General features: G+C 59.8%; 1 protein-coding gene across 12 annotated transcripts in view; it reads right to left on the bottom strand.

Moving 5' to 3' along the window:
- Positions 1 to 3158: 3158 nt before the first annotated feature.
- The window catches only part of SEPTIN9 (septin 9), a 129511-nt gene continuing 109810 nt past the window's right edge, over positions 3159 to 22859 (bottom strand). For all 12 annotated transcript variants that reach the window (XM_083804822.1, XM_083804819.1, XM_083804824.1 and 9 more), the window contains 9 exons: positions 20670 to 20861; positions 17617 to 17745; positions 17148 to 17229; positions 15784 to 15921; positions 10576 to 10693; positions 8608 to 8703; positions 7675 to 7771; positions 6350 to 6401; positions 3159 to 5492 (listed from right to left, as the gene is read on the bottom strand). In XM_083804822.1, coding sequence (XP_083660948.1) covers positions 5357 to 5492; positions 6350 to 6401; positions 7675 to 7771; positions 8608 to 8703; positions 10576 to 10693; positions 15784 to 15921; positions 17148 to 17229; positions 17617 to 17745; positions 20670 to 20861 — 1040 coding nt within the window. In that variant the 3' untranslated portion in view covers positions 3159 to 5356. The remainder of the gene's footprint in view (positions 5493 to 6349; positions 6402 to 7674; positions 7772 to 8607; positions 8704 to 10575; positions 10694 to 15783; positions 15922 to 17147; positions 17230 to 17616; positions 17746 to 20669; positions 20862 to 22859) is intronic.

Here is a 22859-nt window from a genome sequence, read left to right as displayed (position 1 = left end):
GGAGTGCCCTGACCCTCCCAGGAGGGCCGTGGAGCCTCCGGTGTGTAATTTGGCTTCAGGAACATGGTTTGAATCCGGGCTTTCTGCTGCGGCGGAGAGGAGAAGGGCAGGGAGGGGACAAGGGCTGAGGTGGTGCCCGGTGGGGCAGGCGCACACAAGAGGATGAAGGCTCCTTGAGCCCCCTGTCCTTGCCCTCAGCAAGGCTATTTCAAGACGTAGTTCATCCAGGCTACAGGTTTTACATCTAAAATAAGGTCCGCCAACTTTGTTAGCGAGGGCTTCCAGCTCTGATGGACAAAATGAAGCCACCAGATTCCTGCTTGCTGCAGGCACGTATCCTGCTTCTGTGCAGGGGGGAGCTGCTGGGGGCTATGGGGGTGCTGCAGGGGACCAAAGCCTGCAGGAAAAGTGGTTCCAGTAGTTACACGAAGGGGGAATTTGGTACATTACCATGTGCTGCGGGGTATGTCTTTAAGCTTCGGTAAACTTTTGGAGTCCCTGGGAAGTAACGTGCCTTTGATGGAAGCACGACTTCTGAAATTGCAGTTCTTAGCTTAGCTGGGTAGTGTTAATGAGAAAATACTGTGGGCTGCAGGTGGAAGTCTCCTGAATCCCATAAGTTAGAAATAAATTACTCTGTTTTCCTAAATGAAGCAGCGCAGCGCGATGCTGCTCCTCCATCAGGCTGCCGGTGAGAATTACCAATTCGTGCAGGAGCAGCCAGCGCTCAGCCAGGTAAACACAAAGCGAAGCACAGCAGAGAGCTGCAGGCTCGGATCTGCTGGGGGCGAGGAGGAAAGCCTTCTGCTCTGGCTTTGAGAAGGAGCAGCAGTGGGGTGGTGCGAGGGGGCAGCAGGGATGGGTGGACAGACAAATCCTTCCCACTGCAGCCAGAGCAGAGATGATCAAAAACCCCAGGCTCCCAACTGCAGTGCAGCAGCCTCACGGTAATTAAAGCTGGAGAAAGGCAGCTCTGCATATGCCTGCTGCAGACCGGCTCGCACATCAAACGGCGGAGTTTCCCATGAGGACAGGTCCCACGTCGCTGCGATGGGGTTTTGATGAGCACCACGGCTCGGCGTGGACGTTACAGTCCAGGAGAGCCCCTTGGCAGCAGCTCAGGCTGCGCGGGTGACGCATCCCGATGATGGGATGCCGTGGGCGAAGGTGCCCAGCCTCTTGGGTAGCAAAGGCTCATCCGAAAGGACCTTGAGCGCTGCTGCCGGCCCTTGGACTACCACCCAGAGAGGGTTTATCCATCCCTGAACAGGTCTTCAATGACGTTACTAATGAGGGAGATGGATGAGTACAACGCCGGTTATTGCGTGCTGCAGGTGAGCGATAAATCTGGGTGCCGATGCCTGGGATCAGTCAGGAGCAGGTGAGAGCAAGGCAGAGGAGGGAAGAGCAGTACTGTGGTAAATCGCGTGCTTCTGGAGGTGATTACCCTCCGAGTAATTAGTTTTTAAATCAGGCAGACGTTTTGGGGACTACTTGCTACGAGCTGCTTTAATTATTTATACTCCCTTTCACTCGTATGATCTGTAGGCAGCCTCTGCACGAGATGCTCGTGGGGTCGGCTGGACCAGGAGCACCCCGGCCGGGCACCCGTCCCCCCCCGTGCCACCCGGCCATACTCGCATCCCCGTCCCCCCCGGTGCCACCCGGCCGTGCTCGGGTCCCCCCCGCTCTGCAAAGCGAACGGGAGCGAGTGCCCGTCACTGCAGAAAGCCCTGCTCCGCTCGGTAATTAAACCCTCACTCATCTTCCTTCCCCTCGTTTGCTGAGGCGAGGCCACTCAGTAGGCTGTTAGTGCAAGGCCCTCTGTCAGCCGCGGCGGCGTTAGGCGAACGTCCCTCCGAGACAGCCGGGGATGTGCGAACAGCCCCTTACTGACTGCTCTGCCCCAAACCTCCCCGGCCGCCCCTCCTGGGACGCCCCTGGGGAGAGGGGGCGATTTCATGTCAGCGAACCCTTCCCCGGGCTGGGGTTTTGCTGTGGCACCCCGCAGCCCCCTGCTCCTGCAGCCCATCGGGTCATTGGGGCTCTCCCCTGCTCCAGAGCCTCAGAGCACCTGGGAGCCATCCCCACAAGCCCACCTCCGACCCCGAGAGCCCTTCCCTTGGGCTAAACAAAGCTGCCCCTCGCGCCGAGCAGGGACCTTTGCCCGGCTGCCCCTCGCCACGGTGAGAAACCATTTCTCGGTCCCAAGAAGCGCCCGCCCCGGTGCAGCCTCTGCCTCATCCCCTCCATGGCCATGGGCAGCCACTGGCATTGAGGAAGGCTGCAAAGAGCTGACACCGCTGCTGGAAGCCGTGCTGTGGGGGGAACAGCTGCTGCAGACTTGTCCAGAAGCCAAGCCCCCGGCCCATGCTTGCAATCACTACAATCCCATGGCGATTTTTTCCCCCCCTAAGAGCTTTTGCTCAGGGTCTTGCTCTGGTTACGGCAGCGAGAACTCCCCAGCCCCATCCCGGAGGAGCCGGGGCCGCGAGGAGCCTGAGCCAAAGCCACCACGAGCTGCAGGGCTTCACTTGGCAATAAAAAGAGGGCAGCACGTGGGCTAAGTTTAGCACTCGGGCAACAGGGGGCCCACCGACAAGGTACCGCACACCTCCCTGGATGCCGTACGCGACGGTCTGATTTCCTCTGCTCTGAATCCCAGGTGCCAGCCCAAAAAACAGGTCCATAAAGGCGGTCCTGCACCCTACACGCCCACAGGGAGCCCAGCCCAGCCCAAAGCAAGGAGCCTTCTGTCCCGTTGGTCCTGTCGGCACGCAGTTCAACCACCTCGAGGAGAAAAAAACACAATAGGTGCATAAATACAGATTAAAGCCCCCGACAGGTCGATGTCCTGCCTGGGACACCGGGGAAGACCGTGGCTTTGAGCAGGCTCGGGGTGATGCCAGCTTCCAAGGGCACCGCTGCCTCCCCGCGGTGCTCAGCACCGGCAGCTCCACCCTTTGGTACGGCAACCGGGCCTGAAAGCCCAGGGAGGAAGAGTCAAAGGGATGAGCAATAAATTAAACCTTCACCCCAAGTTGGGCACAGCCCTTTCGGCCTCTCCCCTCCCTCCCAGCCCTGCAGGATCCGTGCAGTACCGATCCCATCCCAGCTGGGGACATCCCCAAAAACCAGACGTTTCCAAACAAGCCTCCTTCTATTTGCATTCGAAACATTTATTTTGGGAAATACATATTAAACACTATTATTTATACAAAAATGGACTAAATTTGTCATAATGCTTATAACCCCCAAAAGGCCATTTTAATAGATCTGGATGAAGTTTTTTTTTTTATTGTATTATTTTCTTTTTTTCTTCAAAAAAAAATCAGGTTACAAAGGAGAAAGCGGCGTGTCTTGCTTGGCCCAGCTTGAGATATCGACTAGAGGAAAAACAAAAAGTTGAAGATGACATTTGCAGAAGTGCCTCACACAAGAGATTTTTCTCCCCCTTAATAGTCTTTTTAACACTTGAAATATATATACTTTTTTTTCAGTTAATACATTTTGTTTGTTTTTGCTAAAATATAGCAAGTCAGCAAGTACATAACTGTTCCTCCCCAGCAGCTCAGCAGACCTCCCGCGTGCTGCTGCGGAGGGGAAAACACGAGTTGGGGGAGAGCGAAGCCTCCGTGCGATGCGCACCCTGCGCCACGGCCACAGCATCCCCGGGGCAGCACGGAGCTGGGCACGGCCCGGGGATGGCCCCGAGCACCCCTCTGGCTGCCCACGGGGGCAACGTGTGGAGAAAATCTGCAAATCCCCCCCCCCGAGCACAACGTTTGGGCGTCCCGAGCAGGGCGAGCACAACCCCTCTCCTCTCCTTCTGCCCCCCTGCGATGAAGCCGCCAGCTCTGCCCTGCGGCGGGGCCGCTGGGTGGGCTCCGCGGGTGTCCCCCGGCACCGGGGACACGCTGCCCTCTTAGCACATGCCAAAAAAAGGGTGATTCGTGTAAAGTTTTGTCCCTTAGAGAGGGGAGCGGAGACTGACGGAGCTGACGACAGAAAGGCAGGCGGGGCAGAAGGGCTGCAGAGCGCTGCTCCAAGACCACCCGCTCGCGAGCCACGCGGTGTTGTTTAACACCCTTGCAGGGTCTTTTTTTACTGCAGACCCACGGAAACACGAGGCACATGGGGGCAGAGCTGAAAGGAGAGTGCCCAGGGCAGGGGGGGCCGCAGCAGCCCTCCCCAGGGCCGGGGCTGTGCACGTGGGCATGCGGGGCTCAGTCCGATACGGGCCCGGTCCCCTTGCACAAGGGCAAGGCATATCGAGGAGCATGTTACGCACATACACATCACACAGGGGATGCAAAAAAAAACAACAAAAAAAACCTAACGGCCTCCTCTGCCGTATGGAAAAGCCCGATAATGACAAGGGTCAGACAGGACAAACCTCTGCTCCCCACCGCCGCTTTGCAGAGACGTTCCGCTCTCAGCCCCCTTCAGACAAAGAAACTTTGAGCCTTCAATGGCATAAAACACCCCACCGAATTAAAAATAAATATGCAAGGCTTCCCAGGAACTCAGCCATACCTATGGTCCAAGTGAGAGGGGAAAAGGAGTCTCTGCAAAGCGCTGCAGCTCGGGGAAGCATTTTCCAGGCTGCGAAGACGGCCGGCATGAGCCCCCCGCCCCCCGGTTCCACTATTGCAAGGTAACAGTCCTAAAAGGCACTTCTCCCAGAGCGGGCAGCTCTGCCGGGCCGCGGGTAGCCCCTAAAGGCTCCCAGGTTATTGCGTGTAGGCAGGGTGGGGGGGCTGGGTCGGGGCTGGCTGCTCCTGGAGGACCGCGGAGGGCTCGTGAGGAGGAGGAGGAGGAGGAGGAGGCAGGAGACAAGGATGTCGCCGTCTTGCTCTCTTCATACCACCGTACCTTGCTTCTGGAGGCTACATTCACACGGAGAAACCCTTGCCTTCAATGGACGGAGAAGAAAAATGGCAAAGCCACGGGGCAGAGGTACTCGGCCTTTGGCAAATGCCCCCTGGGGACAGCCACGGAGGGGGCAGGAGACCCCCGCCCCGCTGCCCTACCCCTAAATCCCACGGCTTTGGGGCAGCGGGAGGAGGCTGCCCCATTAGGCTGGAGGACGGCGAGAGCCCGACCCCAGCGGGGGACGGTCCCCAGCCCGACCACCCCCTCCTGCCTGACGGGGCTGAGACGGAAACCCGTGCCACGAGGCGGGGGGACGAGCGGCCACCCCACTGCACGACAGCTGGTTATTTGGTCAGTTAACATTGGCGGGGGGTTGGGGGGAAGGAGGGACAGTGGCAGAGGATTTATATAAAAATAAAGGGGGAAGAGGGGAGAAATAGCGAGCGTGAGCGAGCGAGGTCCTGGCTACAGAGCGAGACGGTTACATTTCGTTAGCCACCAGCTCCTTGTCGGTCACGCCGTTGGAGAGCGAGCTCTGGCCCTCGTTCAGCCTCTTCACCCTGTAGGCTTCGAAGTGGATGTTGCTGGTGATGTCCTTTATGTTCTGCATGTGTGTCCTGCATGAAAAGAGACGGGGTGATCGCAGCGGGCTGGGGGCGCAGGGCAGGTTTGCCCAGCACCAGCCCCAGCTGCCACCTCGCACCCCTCACCCTCTGCTTTCCAGCCCCCCCCCCAGCCCAAACGTCCCCAGCCCCTTCTCTGGTTCCTGGCACATCTTCAGGGTGCGGGGTGGAAGCAAAGGCAACAATGAGAAACTGAGACCTGAACCCTTTGCACATACCGACAGCCCGTGCTCTGGTACGCGGGGAGCCCTTGCTGTACGACACCCTCCTGGGAAGATCCCAGTCCTACAAATCCCTGGGGTCAGGCTTTGAAGCCCTGCACAGCTCTGCCAGCAGCAGCGCCACGTGCAGGGCAGCCAAACTGAGGAGACCAATGTCCCCTCCAGCCAGCCAAGGGGCTCAGCCCCCTGCTCCCCCCAGCAGGGACACCCAGACCTCACAACAGCACGATCCTGCGATGCAAGGGGGTGATGCTCTGGGACTGGGAACGGTGCACCGGGGAGGACCTGGGGCTGGGGAGGGGTCACCAGGGCAGAAATGCCCCTCAGGTGCTCCAGGCAGGTGGGCTGCAGCCACACCGCATGCTGCCGGCAAGCTGGGAGTCTGCCCCGACCCACCCCTGCTCCTCTCCAACCTTTTCTCAGCACCCTAGGTGAGAAAAGCCCCCTGCAGCCACGTCCCTTTGTGTGGGGCCATCCCACAGCGGGGCTGCGGCAGCGCGGAGGGCTGGGATGGGAGCACGGTGGGATGGAGGGGAGCAAGGCAGCAGCTGAGTCCCAGCGGGGCTCTCCCCTTTCTCTGGATGCCACCCAGTGACCGAAGGCTCCGGGGGGCGGCACGGCCCTACTGACCTGATGAGGAGGTCCCGCAGGTAGGCGAACTCACAGTGTGTCGTGTTCTCCACTGCGAGGGGGAGAGAGAGAGAGAGAGAGAAACCCATCAGCGCGCAGCCAGGGCACGAGTGGCAACCAGCCAGGGGAGGGAGAGCGCGACGGGGCTTCATCGGGGTGCGGGGAGCTGAGACAGGGACCCAGCCCGAGGGCGACACGTGCAGGACTCTCAGGAATCCTCTTTGCTGCTGTCAGGCCAGCGATTTACCCACCTACCCGCCCAGCTCAGCACGACCGCGTGCTAACAGCGCTTAGAGCAAGGAGGAGTGTTTGCAAGAGGCTGGGGGGAAAAAGCAAGGGGTGCTGCTCTGCCACAATTAATGACAGCTGTCAGTTTGCCAGGCGTTTGGATTTAGAATCTCAACTGCCTTTTTTGATTTTTTTTTTTTTTGAACAGAATGCAGAAATCACAAGAGAACAAGTAACATTGTTCTGCAAAGGCTGCCCACGGGCACACTAGCTCCTTCGGCACAGGGAGACCGACACGGAAGGCAATTCGTGTTTCTTAGCCCACCCTGAGCCCCATAAACTCAGAACTTCCAAGGACAGAGCACAAGAGGGCAGCAGAGAGTTAAAATACACTGATTTTCCTGGCATCTTTGTTAATTAGGCAATCCTTCAACACGGGATTCCTATAAAAGAGAATCATAAATGAGAGGAATCTGTCAAATGAAGGGGAGGAAGGCAGAGGGGTGGCACCAGTCAGCCGGCTGCCCAAAGCCAGGGACCCGGAAACGTGCTGATGGGCTGCCACCATACGCCTTCGCCTAGCCTTTAAACTCGGATTTAGGATTTTTTTTCTCCTCCTCCACTCGGAGGAGGAGAAAAAAAATAAAAAGGAAGACATTGATGGGATGAAGACGGAAGAAGGATGAGATCCCACAAGGGCACCACGAAATGCATGGAGGAGGGTGCAGAGACCTACGGGTGGTGGGCAAGGCTCTAATATGGGCTAGAGAAAGAGACCTCAGCACTGAACTTGTCTGCCCCCAAATCCAGCCGCCAGGCATTTAATAGTGTGAGAAGCAGGAGCCTGGCCAGAGGGGGAGACAAGACACCGAGAACTGCCCCCTCAGACACTCAGCTGCCCCCGCAGCCACACAAAGCCGAAGGACCTCAGCACAGAAGAACTGGCCAGGTTATTTCCAGTCCCCAAAGACTGGGGAGGTGACTTTCCCGGAGGAGCAGGGAAGCTCTGTGTACACCTTGATTTCCACTGCTGCTTTTGGACCTTCAGCCAGGGCAGGGAGTCGGGCTCAGGAGGTGGGGAAACAAGGGCAAGCTACCTTCAATGGTGCCCCACTTGGTCTTCCTTCCAAGGATTCTTCTTCCGTTAACCTGGTACTCCTGGTCGCTGCCCACCACTGCAAACGGGATCATTTCCTGAGGAAAGAGAAAAACAAGGTCACGTTTTCCTCCCGAAAAACCAGTCAGGAAACCAAGCTGGTGAGCAAAGTCCTGGGTCAGGCTGTTTTCGGAAGAGACTTCCATGGGATGGGCCAGCCTGTCCCTGATGCTCCTGAGCAGCGCTGCCTGCCAGGGACCTGGGCAGCCCAGGAGCAGGGCAGCAGCATCCCACACACATGCCCAGTCCAAAACCAGCACCAAACCCGTGCAGCCCAGCACCTCGCTGGCAGGCACCAGCATCCAGAGGAAGGTAACGTGGTGCTTCCCCAGGAACCACCCCAAAATCCAGCGACCCGGGGCTCGGTCACTCCCTGATCCGAGGTGCTGTCTTTGTACTTTGGAGTCCCTAATTTTTATTTTTCTTCCTTGATTTTGCCCAAGCCAATTTTCCGAGCTAGGAAGTTGTTCGCTATTTCCTGCAGCAAGGAATTCACCTCCACAGAAGCAGAGCAGGCTGCGGGCAGATTCTCTCCAGCCGCCAGGAAGGGGGCTCCCCGTGCTGCAGTGGGCATTCCCTGCACCTGGGGGGGCACGAAGCCCCCAGACCTCCCTGCCTGCTGCTTACCGAGGGCACGTTAAGATACAGAGCTGGGGGAAAGAGCAACAACAGAGAGGCAGCCTTCCCCAGCTGCCTTTTTCAAACTCTTTCTGTCCCTGCTCTGAGCTCTGGCATGACCCAGGCAGGCGGTTGTAGGGCTCAGCACCTTCAGAAAGAAAACAGACACCTGGGAAGAGGACCCCGCGACATCCCAGGTGCTTGGAGCTGCAGACCCCCAACCCAAGCACATTTAACTGCGACGCCAGGCACTAACCCTGAATTTCTCATTCACTAGCCGATCTTCAGAGTCTTCATCAAACTCCTTCTGCGGGTACACGTCGATCCCGTTGGCGAGAAGATCGGCCGTGATCTGGGAGGGGAGGAGCAGGGGACACGTGAAGACGGGCAGAGGAGCTGCGCTCCCACCACGGCGCTGCCCCAGCCCCTGCAGGAGGCTCTCAGGAGCAAGCCTGCAGGGCACAGCAATGCCCAGGCACCGTTATCTTCCCCCTCTCTCCCAAATATTGCCCACCTGGGGGACAGGGGCCCGCGTTTAACTGCCGCACACCTCCAAGTGCCTGCCCTGTAAGGTCTGCAGGAACCTGGTGCCAGGACAGGCTGAGAGGGAGATGTAGGTATATGAGCTGGGCTTTGTGTTGGCATTTAACAGAGTACAAAAATACAGGTTGCACCAAGCAATGGGAACACAGCTGCCAGGCATGCGGTGCTGGCCCTCACGTTGTTTTTTTGGCACTTGCTGCCCTGCCTGGGAAGGTTTCACAGCAGTGCCTGCTCCGAGCGGCCAGGGACACAACAGCCTAGAGCGGTCTCCAGGACATTGCCTCTGTGCAGGGTAAAGAGGCGCCGAGATCCGAGTCCTGGGAGGTTAGGGTTAGGGTTAGAGCTAGGGTGAGGCTTAGCTCAGGTCAGCACCAGGAGCGCAGAGGCTCAGCCTTGAACAAAGCTGCAAACCCAAACCCACTACCACGCGACTGCTCCGTCGCTTGCTATGGCCATCTACTCCTCCACAGCAGTCTGCACTGCAGGCTGGCAAGGAAAGCATATCCAGGCCAGAGGAACCCCAAACCAGTCCCCAGACACACACCTGCTGGGGATGGCCCCTATTTTATGGGAACAACCCAGCAAAGCCAGCCCCACGGGGTGTTGGACTCCATTTGACCAACTCCGTGCCGCACTGGCATCAGGTTGACGCAGTGCCACGCAACCCGAGGCAACTCCTCACCTCCTACACTCCCCATCCCCATCCATCCCTAAAGCTGTCATTTTGGCAACACCACCCTTTCCTTTTGTTTCACTCCCTGCCCAGAGGGGAGATGTGCTGGACCCCAGCAAGCACTAAGAAGCGGAGGCCGGTCAGGTTGACCCTGTCCCGTTGTGGGTCTGCGGGTCGGTACCAGGCGGCAGGAGCCGACTCCTGGCCATCTCCTCCCTGCCCTACAGCACCCAGCGCCCGAACCATCCGCATCGCACCGGGGTAGTTGGGGAATGCTGTTTGAGTGACCAGCTTTGGTGAAACCTGGCCTGTTCCTGCTCAGAAATGCGATTCTGGCTCACAGAGCAACGAGCCACGCGGTGGCCAGGGGCTCGCTGATTTTTGCAGCGAGTGCCGAGGCCGTCGCGGCCGCAGCCACACCACCGCTTACAGCGCTGTGTGTGCAGCCCCCCGCCGAGCCCCCACGCGGCACCTCCGGCTCCCAGCAGCACCGGGCGCGCAGGGAGGGAAGCGAGCACACACCTTCGGTGGGCTCAGCCGCCCCTCCTCGGCTCCCCACCAACGCGATCGAGGGAATTTCATGGCGTGCTTCCCCATAAATCTTGCCTGGCTGAGCTCAGCAAACCCACCCGTTTTCACCTGGTTACCGTACGGGCGCAGGATGTGGCACAGGGAGGGCTTTCTAGGCTGTGTGTGCAGCACCATCGGCCTCCCGGAATAACCCAAACCAGCCCGAAAACAACAACAACAACAACAACAAAAGAGGCAGGAGAAACAGGCCCCGAGACCACAAGCTCCGAACTTACTCCGCGCTGACAACGGTCCAAGAGAAACACAAGGAAGCGTTTGGAGCGAGGGCCTTCCCTCCTGCCACATGGGATCGCTCAGGGCTGCAGCCCGAGGAATGCGCCGGGCTCCCAGCCAGGCGCTCGGCTTCCCAAAGCTGCCTGGGGAGAGGGGCAGGGGGAGCTGCGGAGCCCCCACGAGCACCCCCGGCCCCTTCCTTACCCTTTGCTTGAAGTAATCCCTCTCCTCCAGCGTTAGCGTGTCGGCTTTGGCAATCACCGGGACGATGTTGACCACCTTGCTCAGGCGTTTCATGAACTCGATGTCCAGCGGTCGGAGGCTGCAAAACACGGCAGGAAAAAAAGGGGCTCAGCCGGGGGGGGCTGCAGCTGTCTCCCAGCAGAGAGAGAGCTTCAAAGGATGGACACGGAGGGGGAATCGTTTGCTTTCCGAGAGGAAAAGGAAAGACATTTTCTTAAAAGCTTGGCTTGTAAGAGAGGGCTTTTTATCTTCACACGGCCACCGAGGACTGCAGGACGTTGCCCAAAGCCACGCGTGTCCTTGGCAAAGCCAGGATGCAAGCACAGCACTGAAGCCTGCCCGCAGCACGCATCAAGCTGGGGAGAGACCACGGTGCAAAACCTCCAGCCGTGCCCACGAGGACAGGCTGGCCAGGGCCAGGCCAGCACGACAGGGACGTGGCCACGGGTCACTATCCCTGCTCAGATTCACTCTTGCTCTGTCACACATGAGCCAAGATTTCATCCCTCATCCGCTGGCTCGGATTAAAAAAAAGGCTCTGCTAATTCTCAAGCGGATCGCGCGGCACAGAAGAGATGCTGCTTGTTCCAGAGGGCAAAAACGTCAGAAAAACTTCTACAACTGAAGTCTCAGCAGAGCAAAGCTGCGGCGATTGCACACCCGAGCCATCAGCCCCCGGGGAAATCCTGCTGACAGCGCGGGCGCGACCCCCGGTGCCACGCTGCGCCTGGCCCTGACCCTTCCCTCTGCCCCTCGGTCCTTGCTGCTCCCTGGAGGTATTTTTATCGCTGGGGGATCCCAAGACGAAAGCCTGCCTGGGGATGCCTCCGCCTGCTGCGGGTCCCCATCGGTGGCTCTGGAGGTGACAGGGACACGATGCCCACGTGAGAGCTGAGCAAATGTTGCTCAGCACCCAGGGAGAAACCCAAATAAATGGGGTGGTGACTTAAAATGCTCAGGTGCTCCCTGCGCGGGGGAGCACAGAGCAGAGGCCAGTGCCCGGGGGAGCCAAAAACGTGCTTAGAAGCAGGGAGAACAGGGCCAAGAGCACCTGCTGCCAGCACGCTCAAGCCAAACCCCACCGGGGTGGTCTCCTCAGGCCCTGTGAAGGGCTCAGAGGCTCCCACAGACCCCACACGGCTCCCACAAACCCAGCGAGAGCCTCGCCAGCCCAAAGGGAAGGGGCTGGTGCTGCTCCTCGGCAGTCCCCAGGCAGCATCTCCACCCCGCGAGGCCGCCCCTGCCTGGCCCCAGCACCGAGAGCCCCCCCGCAGGGACACCCAGCCCGGAGAGACCCGGCACAGTGCTCCTGCCGATCCTAAAACCACAGCTCGAGGCTACTCCAGTGCAGACATCTGAGCCCGTCCCCGGCCAAACCCCATCTCCTCCCTGGGGCCGGGCACACCCCGCACCACGAGGACCTTCCCCAAGCCCCCGTGCCATTTGCACGCACGGCCCCGGGCGCTGGGCAGGCGGCGTGAGGACGATCAAGTTCCTAACGCGAGCTCAGGAGCCACAGCTCACCCTGGGCCCCGGGAAAGAAAAGGAGTTTGGCTATTTAAAAAAAAAAAAAAAAAAGAATGAAAAAAGCACAAGGAAACCCCCACGGACACATCTGAGCAGAGTGCTGCTGGCAAGCATTGTTTGGAGCTCTGCATAATGTATTTCCCAGACCTCCAAGGAAGCCATGCACTCATGTTCCTTTCCCAGCAGATTTCTTTCCCCTCCTTTCTCTTTGCTATTTCTCAAACAGCTTTTCCCCTCTTCCCCACCGAGACTGCGCTCCTCCCTCCTCCCCCGGCTCTCCTTTCGGAGCACAGAGCGGGATGCACGCGTAGCCAAGTTTCAGCCCAGGGGGCACACGGCCCACCTGCCCCCTCACCAAGCCCCCCTGACACCTGCTGAGGACGTGAGGGTGGCGAAGCAGCACCACGAAGCTGCTCCCAGGACACCCGAGGGCTGGGTGGGAGAGGAGGGGACGAGCACAGGAGCCCCGTGAGCCAGCAGCACCAGGGGGCAGCTCCCAGGGTGTTCCGGAGTAAAATTCCCAAGCGTTTCCTCCCAGCACATCCACGGCCTCGGGCAGCTGCAGCTCCCCCAGCCCACCTGCACTGGGGAGCCCCGAAAAACCTCAAGAATTTAAAGGAAGCGATGCTTTTCACAAAAAAAAAAAAAAAAAAAAAGAGACCTGTTGCTGGAAGTCACTGTCACCCATCTGAAGGCACCGAAGGGGAATGAATGGCTTACGGAGATTATAAGCGAAAAGAGCCTAATTTACATGTTCCCTTATAATGCTGCGCAGGACCAGGCTGGCATGGCCAGGGCCACGATGGGGCGAGCCCAAACCTAACTCCTCTGAAACTCCTGCTGCACGGCACCGGCCGGGAGAGCAGGGACAGTTCTGGTGCTCAGCCACCACCGTCCTGCGACCAGGATGTGACCAGCGGCACCCTCATCCCCCAAGTGTCCAAACCAGGCTCAAAGCACCGACACTAGAGCCCAACGAGGATCAGCAATGAAACCACTGAGTATACAAATAAGCAGAACAGCAAGAGAAAGTGAGTTATTTCTCAGCAAGAAGCTGAGCCGTGCTTCCAGCCGACTCCGGCGAGCACCCAGCGGCCACCCAGCCCCACCAGCACCCTTGGGGGACCCAACCGAGGCTGCAAGAGGGGAAAGCGGCCGTGAGGTGTCTGCACATCAGCCAGCACCTCCAGCACATGCAGCAAACGGGGCTGCCGAGGCCAGGGCAGTATTTCAGAGTCACGTTTCGCAGCCTGGCAGTGCTTCACAGGGGTCAGAGCTGAGAAATTTATTGGGTGGCAAAGAGTTCGGCTTGCGCAGCTACAGCCAAAAGCCCCTGCCAGCAGGTTACTTAGCCGCTGCAAACATGGTTTTACGGGAGTGTTACAAGAAGGACAGGGTGTGTGCAAGCTAGATGGGTTGCAAATCCTACCCTGACCTCCCTGCGAGGGGAGAGACAGCGGCAGCGGAGAGGAAATTTCTCCCTGGATTAACCCTTGAGCAGCACGGCGGGGAGGCACGAGCCTGCACTAAACGTTGCAGCACCCGTGTGGAGCAGCGTCCCAAGCCCTTGTGCTCCAAAACGAGCTCAGAGCCCTGTCCCTGCTGCAGGACGGGCATCCACAGCTCATGGGCAGCGTGGGGAGAGCACGTTGGGGCGATGCGCATCGTAACGTGGGCTCCACAAGGGGCAGAAGGGAAACCACTGCCTCGAGCTTTCAGAGAAGCAACATTTCCCATGGATTTCTTGCACCCAGTGGGGTCTGTCCCCCTTTCCGCAACCCGCAGCTTCACTCCTTCTCAATCTACTTCCATCCCCTTCCAGGAGGGGATGTGTGAGCCAGCTGCCGGTGGGGACACCTGGGCAGGGCAGGACGTCCCGGAGCAGTGGCCGGGCTGAGCGCTGGCCCCAGGCAGGCTACCAGGACCCGCCCGGCCGAGGCTGCAGCAGGGGGAGCAGGGTCTGCGCACGGCTCAGCAACAACGTCCTCCAACCGCCAGGCTAGCTCGGATATTGGAAACACATGTTCAGTGCAGAGAAAGAAAAAAAGCAGCTGAACTTCCCCGCAATTACTGCTAGCCGGCGGGTGAGAGAAACCAGAACGCGCCGCTGGAGAGGCTCCGGCAGGGGACGGGCTCTGCACCGCTGCTCCCCAGCCCGCAAACCGAGCCCCGTGGGATGCTGCGCTTCCAGGGGGACTGCCTGGGAAGCGGTGCCTGCACTCCTCCACGGCAGCACTCCCAGATCTGCGATCTCTGCGCCCCGTGTCCGCAGAGCACGTGCTTGCAAGGGTTAAACGCCTGAAGCCAGGAGAAAAAGCCAGAGCATGGCTCGTGCTGCAATACCCCGACCCGGTCTGCAGATGGTTTGCAGATCGGTCCCGAGATGAGCAGGACCAACAAGCCAGACTGGCCAAAAACATCGCCCCCTCCGAAAAGTTTTCTGCTTTATCAGGTTCTCTCGTGGCAGAACGTGTCAGCACGCCCTCCGCTCCTGCTCAGCTGCCCCAAGCAGAGGTGTGTGTAAAGGAAAAGCCTGAGGCCAGGGCTCCTGACCGGCTCGGTGGTGAGGCTCCTGCTCCCTCCTCGGAGGCTTTCAAGCCTCATCCGCACACGCAAGCCGTGCCTGTTACACAAGCAGAACATAACTGGCCCATGCAGTCATTTTATTCCAGCAAAGAATGCATTTTTGGTCTACCCACTGACAGAAGCAAAACAAAATCTTTTCTATTGGAATAAATCTCTACATGGGGAAGAGGAAAGGGCTGGCATTAATACAGCCCTGGCAGTCTGAATCTAACTTTTGAAAACAGACAAAAAAAAAATTCCCCATGCAGACAAAACCAGAAGTGGAAGGAATTGACACAAATCAAAAGGAAACTTCAGTCTCAGTTCGTGTTGCGGTGCTTTACGTTGCAGCTTTCAAAACACTAAAGTTCCCAAGATTTCCACTAGAGGCTATATGTCTTTAAAAAAAAAAAAAGAGGGGGTGGGGTAAAGAAAAGCTCCAGGTTTAGCCCTTTGATGCTGTCACTTGAGAAATGCCAGAGCCAGGAGAGCGCTGCACAGAATAAACGGCATCCCACTCGCAGACTAATCAAACAACCTACAAAATACCCTAAAAGGGTTAGGGTGTTTGCTCCCTCCGTACAGCAGCACTTCGCCCCTTACAAAGGCAGGGGTGCTAGGAAAAAAAAAAAAAAGGAAAAAAAAAGCTTCTCCTGTTTGCAGAGGCAGCCCCATCAAATTCGAGAGCCCACTGACTGATGTCCGTCTGCTGGGCAAGCAAGGTGGCCAGAGCAAAGCAACAAACTGACGCTCAGGGAGGCTGCAAGGGCCCTTGAGGAGAAGAGGAAACACCACGTTTGCCTTGGCTAAAGCAGCTCTGCAGATGCTACGGCCTTAGAAAAGACAGTTTCACATGGGCTGCCTGAGCCTCCTTGCTGCTCCTGCACACAGCAGCACATGAGACCTACTTGACTTGACCCTACTGGCTTCAGCCAGATGCTTGTGAAGGGCCCCGAGCTCCTCCAAGGTCCCCTCAGAGACCCTCAGGGACCCCAAGGATGCCCCCAAGCAGCTGAGCTGCGAGACTGGAGGCGGAGGGAAACGCCGAGGGGCTGAGGACGGCCGGTGGGTACGTACGAGTGGCCGGTGGCGGGGATGAAGTATATACAGCAGTGCACCCTGGTGTCAGGGATCCGCTTCTTGCGGTTGATGTTGATCTCCTCCTGCAGGTACTTCTCGTACTGGTCGTTGATGAACTTCATGATGGGCTGCCAGCTGCAGAGAGGCACAGACACAAGGTTGGGTTTGGGGGAGGGACCGGGACCACCCTGAGCCTACCCCTTGGCCTCTGAGCGGGGGATGCTTAGCGTCCTACAGCACCCCATAAAACACACGAACTGAACCAAAACCCACCCTTGCAGGGACGTTTTCCTTCCCATCATTTCCCATTCACACAGCGACTGTGGGCGACGAAGGGATCCCCAGGCTCACACGCCCACTGCTTGGCAGCTCCCCACGCCGCGGTGGGAGGGGATCTTGCTGCCTGTTTTAAAGCAGCGAGTGCCTGAAGTCCTCCCTTCCCTGCCCCAAAGGACCAAGTGTCCCAACAGACCTCCCTCCTCTGCCCCAGGCCCTGGCTGCAGAGCGGGGCCGGGGGCATCCCCCAGCTCTCTGCACCACCTCGTAGCGCAGGAGCAGGAGCATCCACGGCTCACTACGGGTAGGAGCTCCTGAAATTGTCCGGTCCTTTCCAACACCGAAAGGGCCCAGGAAGCTCTACCAGACCAGCACGGCCATGCCCCCGTCCTCCCAATCCCACCCCGAGCCTTGCTGCGGGGCATCCCGGTTTGTGCTCTGGGGCAGCGCCGCAGCAGAGCAGGTCCTCGGCTGCCTGGTCTCAGGGCGTCTTTGGACAGCCCCCAGTGTCCAGAGGAGGACACGGCTGCTTCCAGGGTGTCCTGGAAGTGCCAGCTACAGGGGGAGGGAGTGTGGGACAGGAGAGGGGAGCTGAATGCAGCTGGGGTCCAAAAACCCCCCATTCCTCCCTGCCCCAGCAGTGGGTGCACACACACAGGGGCTCGCATTCGGCACATCCTCCTGCAGCCGGAGCCCCGCAGCGACACAGGACAGCCCTGCCCAGCACGTCCCACACAGAGAGCCGCTGTCCCGAGGACATGTGGCAGGGCCCGGCCTCGGGGCCACATGAGCGAGGCCCAGGGACGAGCCCTGCTGGCACACAGCTGCTCCCGGCCCCGAACAAAGGGCATCTCACGGCACTGATAGCAGGACGTTTGTGGGTCCAGCGGCAGGGCCAGGGAGCGCGGCACCGCGCTGCCACCCTCACCAGCCCCTCTGCTCTGCTCCCCACAGAGCAGGGGTAGCACAGGGCCACAGGGGCAGCACAGGGCCACAGCCTGGCCCCCAGAACCAGCTCCGGGGCAGGATGGCCCGCGGATCAGATGCCTTCCCCCAGCACAGGCACGGCTGCCCAGCCAGCTCACCAGTTCTCGTTGTTGATGTGGTCCCCAAAGCCCGGGGTGTCGATGACCGTCAGCTTCATGCGAACCCCCTTCTCTTCGATCTCTGAAACGAGAAGAGAGCAGCTGTGTGAGGCAGCTCCCGAAATCAGCTGGAGGTCCGGACTGGGCCCCCCCAGGGAAGAAAAGCGCCTTTAAGGCTTCTCACAGGCACAAATCGGCCCTCCAGGGAACTCAGCACCACTTCTGCCCTGAAACTCAGCCCCCCACAACCGCCTCTCCTATTCCCTTCCATCGTCATTAGGTCAGTGCTGGAGGCTAAAAGGAAGAGAGGCGTCTTCCCAGCCCCGTGAGCACCTCTGGATGGCCAAAGCCCCCTCGTGCAGATGGGAGCGGAGGTTTGTGGGGGCCCCCAGCCCCCCCAGGCCTGCCGGGACACAAGGCAGAGCAGGGCCGAAAGCCAAAGTGCCAGCTGGGCTCTGCAGAGCCTCACCGTGAGTGATGGATTTGATTTCAATGGTCTTGGGGATCCGCTCCTCAGAAGTTGGCTGTACAGATTTCCGGCTGATTTTGGACTTGAAGAGGGTGTTGATTAACGTGGATTTCCCCAAGCCGCTCTGACCTGGAAAGCAGCAGGACAAACCACAGTCAGCACTATCCCCTTTCCGGGTTAGTTTTTTTCAGGGGCCGGCAGATGGAGAGGCTGACGAGACCCAGCCTGCAGCAGAGCTGCAGAAGGGAGGCAAGAGGTGCCAAGCTGCACCCCGAGGCTTGTTAAAAGATGTCAGAAAGGGGCAAACGGGGCCAGGCACCGGTCTGGGGCCACGACAGCGTCACCAGCAGCCAGCACCATCACCCCGGCAGCTTCCAGCACCACCACATCACTCCTGCAGCCTCCCCACTGCAGCTCCCCTGGGAAGAGGAGCGAGCAGCTCCGTAAGCCCTTCGCTGGGCTGATGTAACGGCAGCAGCCTCCGACACCTGAGCCCTCTGCATCCGCTGCTGCTGCTCTGCCGGACTTGCTTTTGCTACAGACAGCCCCCTGGCTGCACGGAGCCTGGCTGGCCCAGGCCAGCAGCACCTGAGTCATGGAAACACCATCCCAGTGAGCGCCGCACATCCTGCGAGGGCAGAAAAAAGCAGCTTTTATGGTGTTACGGTGACAGCATTTACGGTGTTCGCTTAGATCAAGTGCCCCAACCCACCCAGGTTGCCCAAGGCAGCCAGAGCCAAGCCAGCAGCGGGGCTGGCCAGCGCCTTGGTCCTGGGCGTTAGCCCCGGGCTGGCTGCCCCAGCCCTGTGACCGAGCAGCAGCCCGGAGCTGTGCTCCCAGTGCTCCTCCTTTCAGCCGGCACGCCGCGGTCCCGCACAGCAGCGCCCCGCTCGCCTGCAGCCATCGCAGCGGGCGTAGGGGAGAAACACGGGGACCTGGCTGGGGTCAAGGACTCCTGAAAGTAAGAAAGGCAACACCCACGGAACAACCCCAAACTGAAATTCGGCCTCGGTGCGGCTGATGAAACCCCTTTGAAGCGGCCTGCTGGTACCCAGGGGTACGGGATTTTGGGCAGAGGGAAGCTCCCTGCCTGCAGACGTGCTCGATTCCCTCCGCCTGTGCCCAAGTCACCCCGCTCCTCCCTGGCTGGCATTTCCCTTCTGTGACCCGGGGATTACAAGGATTTTAACGTAAGGACTCACAGCTTAGACCGGGTGGGAATAGAGGAGCCAAACCAATCCCGGGAGAAGCCTGAGCTCCCCTCCCGGAGGAACACGGCAGAACGAGGGCAGCCCCTGCAGAGAGCCACCGTGCTCCGCGTCCCCTGCCACTGCATCGGTGGCGTCACACGCCATCAAAGCCCGTCCCAAGGGCACAACACGGCTGAAAGCAGCAGCTCTGGGCCGCCTGCTCCTCCTGGCTCCAGCAGAACATCCTTGGAACCCCCAGGTCCCTCTGAGGGCACCCTGGGTGCTCCTCCCGGGTCTCCTGGCAGGGCTGGAGCTCGCCTTGTTCATGCTGCCACCGAATTCCCCAGGCTGCGAACAGCCCGCCCGGAGCCTGCCGGGGGAAGAACAAGGTTTTCCAGGCCCTTGGGATCGTTTCTCCCAGCAGCTGCAAAGCAGAGAGCAGAGGAGCCTCTGCTCAGGAGGGATGGAGCACTGGGAAGCCCGGAGCCGCTCGCCCAGGACATTCCCGGAGCAGCAGTCGGGTGTGGGGGTGCCTCTCCTGGCAGGGGATCGGGGGCTCAGCCCTTGAGATCTCACGTGCAGGCTCTCGGGATTAGTGCTGTGATCCCTCTGCCCTGGGAGTGCTGCTGAACTGGCTGCAAAGAGCATTTTTCACATTAAAAATGTCACGGGAGCCTGCACAAACTGGTTCTGCAGCGAAAGGGTTCGCAGTGACCTCCCAGCCCACATCCGAGGGTGCCCTCCCCTCTGAGACCCATTTCTGCGGGAAAAAAATCAAAAAGGGGAAATGCAGGGCATCAACAGAGCCCGCTGGGAAGCTACAGGGCAGCTACAGGCTTCACAGAATTAGCAAACTCCTTGGATCAGGCCCTGCTGCATCCCCAGGATGCTCCCCAGGGCTTTTGGGGGAGGTCCCCAGCACATGGGTGTCCCTACCCAAGGCTGCAGCCCCACACAGCTCCTCGCAGGAGGAAATGATGGGAAGACCCCCCCATCACACCACTGTCACAGCCTTTCCCCTCTCCCTCCCCACAAGCAGGGACCCCCCCAGCCTCTCTTACGAAGTTTCACATCCCCAAAGGAGCCACCAGCACCCAGATGCGAGCCGGACAGCCCAGCCACCCAAACCTCTGCTTTATCTGCACCGCCAAATGCCCGCAGCGTTTCCTCCCTCGCTTACCGAGCCCGTCCTTCCCCCACCTTGCCGCCCCTCCAGCCCAAGGGCCGTCAGCACACGACGCAGGCGCTGCCACGCAGCCAGGAGCAGAGCGCCGGGTGCCACCGAGCCCGCACGGCATGGGGAGCCCAGCATGGGACCGACCCCGCCGCAGCCCCCTCGTAGCGTGGCTCCCTCTGCTGTCCAGGCTTCCCGGCACCACGTCATAAATACGGGAAAACTCACAAGCAGGCATTTCGGCCCCATTGCTGGAAACGCCAGCAAACGTCAAGGTGCTGGTATCCCAGCACGTCAGCATTACCACGCTCCCTGACTTCTCGGGGCCGAAGCACTGCAGGGCTCCCCGCACGGCACCCAGAGGAGGCTGCTGTCACCCTCTGCAGGGTTACTGACACCTCCCAAGGCTCTCGTCTTGGGAATGTGCCTACAGACGACGCACCCCAACCTCCAGGAAGGTGCACGGGACCACAGCCAGCTCCAGGCCGCGTCCCATCCCAGCTTTAAGTACTGCTGACTTGAAGCCAGCGCTCTGGAAGCAGGATTTGCTGACTCCTGCAGCAGAGCCACCGCCACAGAGCTGAACTGCTGCGCCCGAGGAGGGTACGGAGAGGACAAACATTGTCACAACAGAAAACAAACAGCTCGTTGAGCACGCTGCCGGCAGCTGGCCCGGGGGGAGCGCTCACCCACGACCATGATGTTGAACTCGAAGCCCTGCTTCATGGCTTTCCGTCTCATCTGCTCCAGGATGGCGTCTATCCCCACGTAGCCGAAGTCTGCCGCCGGCTTCTCCGGCCGCGCCGGCGCCGCCTGCTTGGGGCCGGCATCCCGCGGGGCGTCCGTCATGCCGGGTGCGTGGCTGGGAACGGCCTCGGGACCTGGGGAAGCAGAGAGAGAGCAGTCAGGGGTGGAAAAGGGCCGGGCACACCACGGTGCTCCTCCGGGCAGGGCACAGGAGGAGCTGCCTGCCCTGTCCCAAGCAGGAATAAGGCGCACGCGGCATCTCCGCACCATTTGGGGCATCTGGAAGCCAAGAGCAGGCACACAGCATCTTCCTTCACCTGTAATTATCTCTAATTTGGGATTACAGTTTTTAGCACGTGCACCTTGATCCCCGCCCCCGTTACCAAGCCTACTGGAGCACAGCAAAAGGACGCGGCCCTGCAGCCTGGTGTGCAGGGGGAGCACCTCGGGGCACCCCGCTCCCGGCACCGTGGGCAGCCCCCCGCCAGCAGCCGGTCCCTCGCCCCGAGCGGAGCCAGGCCCAGCACCAGGGAAAGCCTCGGCACGAGCCCGGAGTTCGTGCAGTGAGGGTGACGAAGGCTTTCGGCAGAACAGCCCTGTGCCACAACACTGCCATTAAAAACTCACATTCCTACATCATCCTACTGCTGTAATTACAGCGCTACGATGACTGCCGGTGTAAATGCCTCACGGCCACATTTTGGGGAGCCGGGCAGCTCTCTGTCACACAGGGAAGGTCTCCCCGTCCCATGCCCGCTCCAAGCTGCCAGCGACACGGTGCGGTGCCCGCAGGCCCCAGCTCGCCCCTCGCTGCCCCACCCCAGCGCACACCGCCAAGAACCGAAAACCAACACGTCTGCCCCAAAATGGGTTGCAGCAGGAAGTGCCTGCGCGGTGATGGAGCCGTCGTGATGCTGCCCCGGTTCTGCCACCGTCTGTCAGAGGGAAAGCAAAAAGCCTTCAGCTTTCTGGAGGAATTGGGCGCTTGTCCCACCCACAGGGCGGCTACGGAGCGCGCAGCTCACCAACACGCTTCGGGGCTCCTGCTATAACGGAGGCAGATGTCTCTGGAGGATGAGGGAGAAACAAACGCGCATCTGTCTGCTGCCTCATTCCACGTCCTCACCAGAAAAGGTGGCGGCACCGTCCCCTCCCGCGGGCAGGACCGCCGCTGCCAGGCAGGAAGGAGGCCTGGGGGTCACGGGGCGACGCGCTCTGCTCGCAGCCCAAGCACGGAGCGTGCACAAGCTCGGCCCCTGCTCTTCGCAAGCTCCTGGTGGAGCCGTGAGCCACGCCGAGGATGCTCCTGGAACGCAGGTGTGGAGAGGGAAGCAGCTGAGGGGTTAGGGAGACACAGGGAGAGCCTCCCCCAGCCCAGGCTGCTGCTGCTCGATGCCCAGCTCCCCGCCCCACCAGCCAACGCGTTCCATTTCCTTGTAGCTTTTTGCCAAGGTTCTCGTGCCTCAAAGCACCACTACAGACCTCAGCTCCTTTCCTGGCTCACTGGCCTCACCCCACCGCTACTTCTGACCTCTGATGAGGTGCTGGGTGCCTTCGTCTCCCTGCCTCCCAAGGGATCTGAGCGCAGGGCGCAGGCGGTGCCGAGGGGCTCCGTCCCAGCACGACTCCCCCCGTCCCTTCCCCACCGGTGACCAGCAGAGCCCAGGGCCCAGCACCAGCCCAGAGCCGGCTGCGAGGCAGAAGCCCTCACATCCTGCAAGCACGGCGCACTTTGAGTCAAGCAGGAAAAAAACAAACCAAACCAGAACTGATCACCAGGACCGATACGGGTGGCTCTGAACGCTTTTTTCCACCCCCCAGCCCCGGGCTGTGCAGAGCAGCGTTACTCACGGAGCCGCTGGGGAGCAAACACGCAGGTCTGGCACACGCAGCAGCAAGCTGCTCCTCCCGGCTCTGCACCAGGCACACACACAAATTCGGGCTGTAGCACAGCTGGCAGCACGCTGCCGGCTGCTCCTTCAGCAGATTACAGGCCCGGCACGCCAGAGGCCTTTCCATCGGTCCTGAGTTAGCACTGCTTCGAAGTGGCAAGGCCAAAAGTGGAAAAAAACCCGACATACCGCTAGAAAAATGATAAATCACGTGGGAAGTCTGTGCCACCAGAAGCACGA

Source organism: Anser anser (genome assembly GCF_964211835.1).
Source record: "Anser anser genome assembly, chromosome: 19".
Taxonomy (NCBI): Eukaryota; Metazoa; Chordata; class Aves; order Anseriformes; family Anatidae; genus Anser; species Anser anser.
The sequence above is the reverse complement of the archived record's forward strand: the minus strand, read 5'-3'. Positions and strand labels throughout refer to the sequence as shown.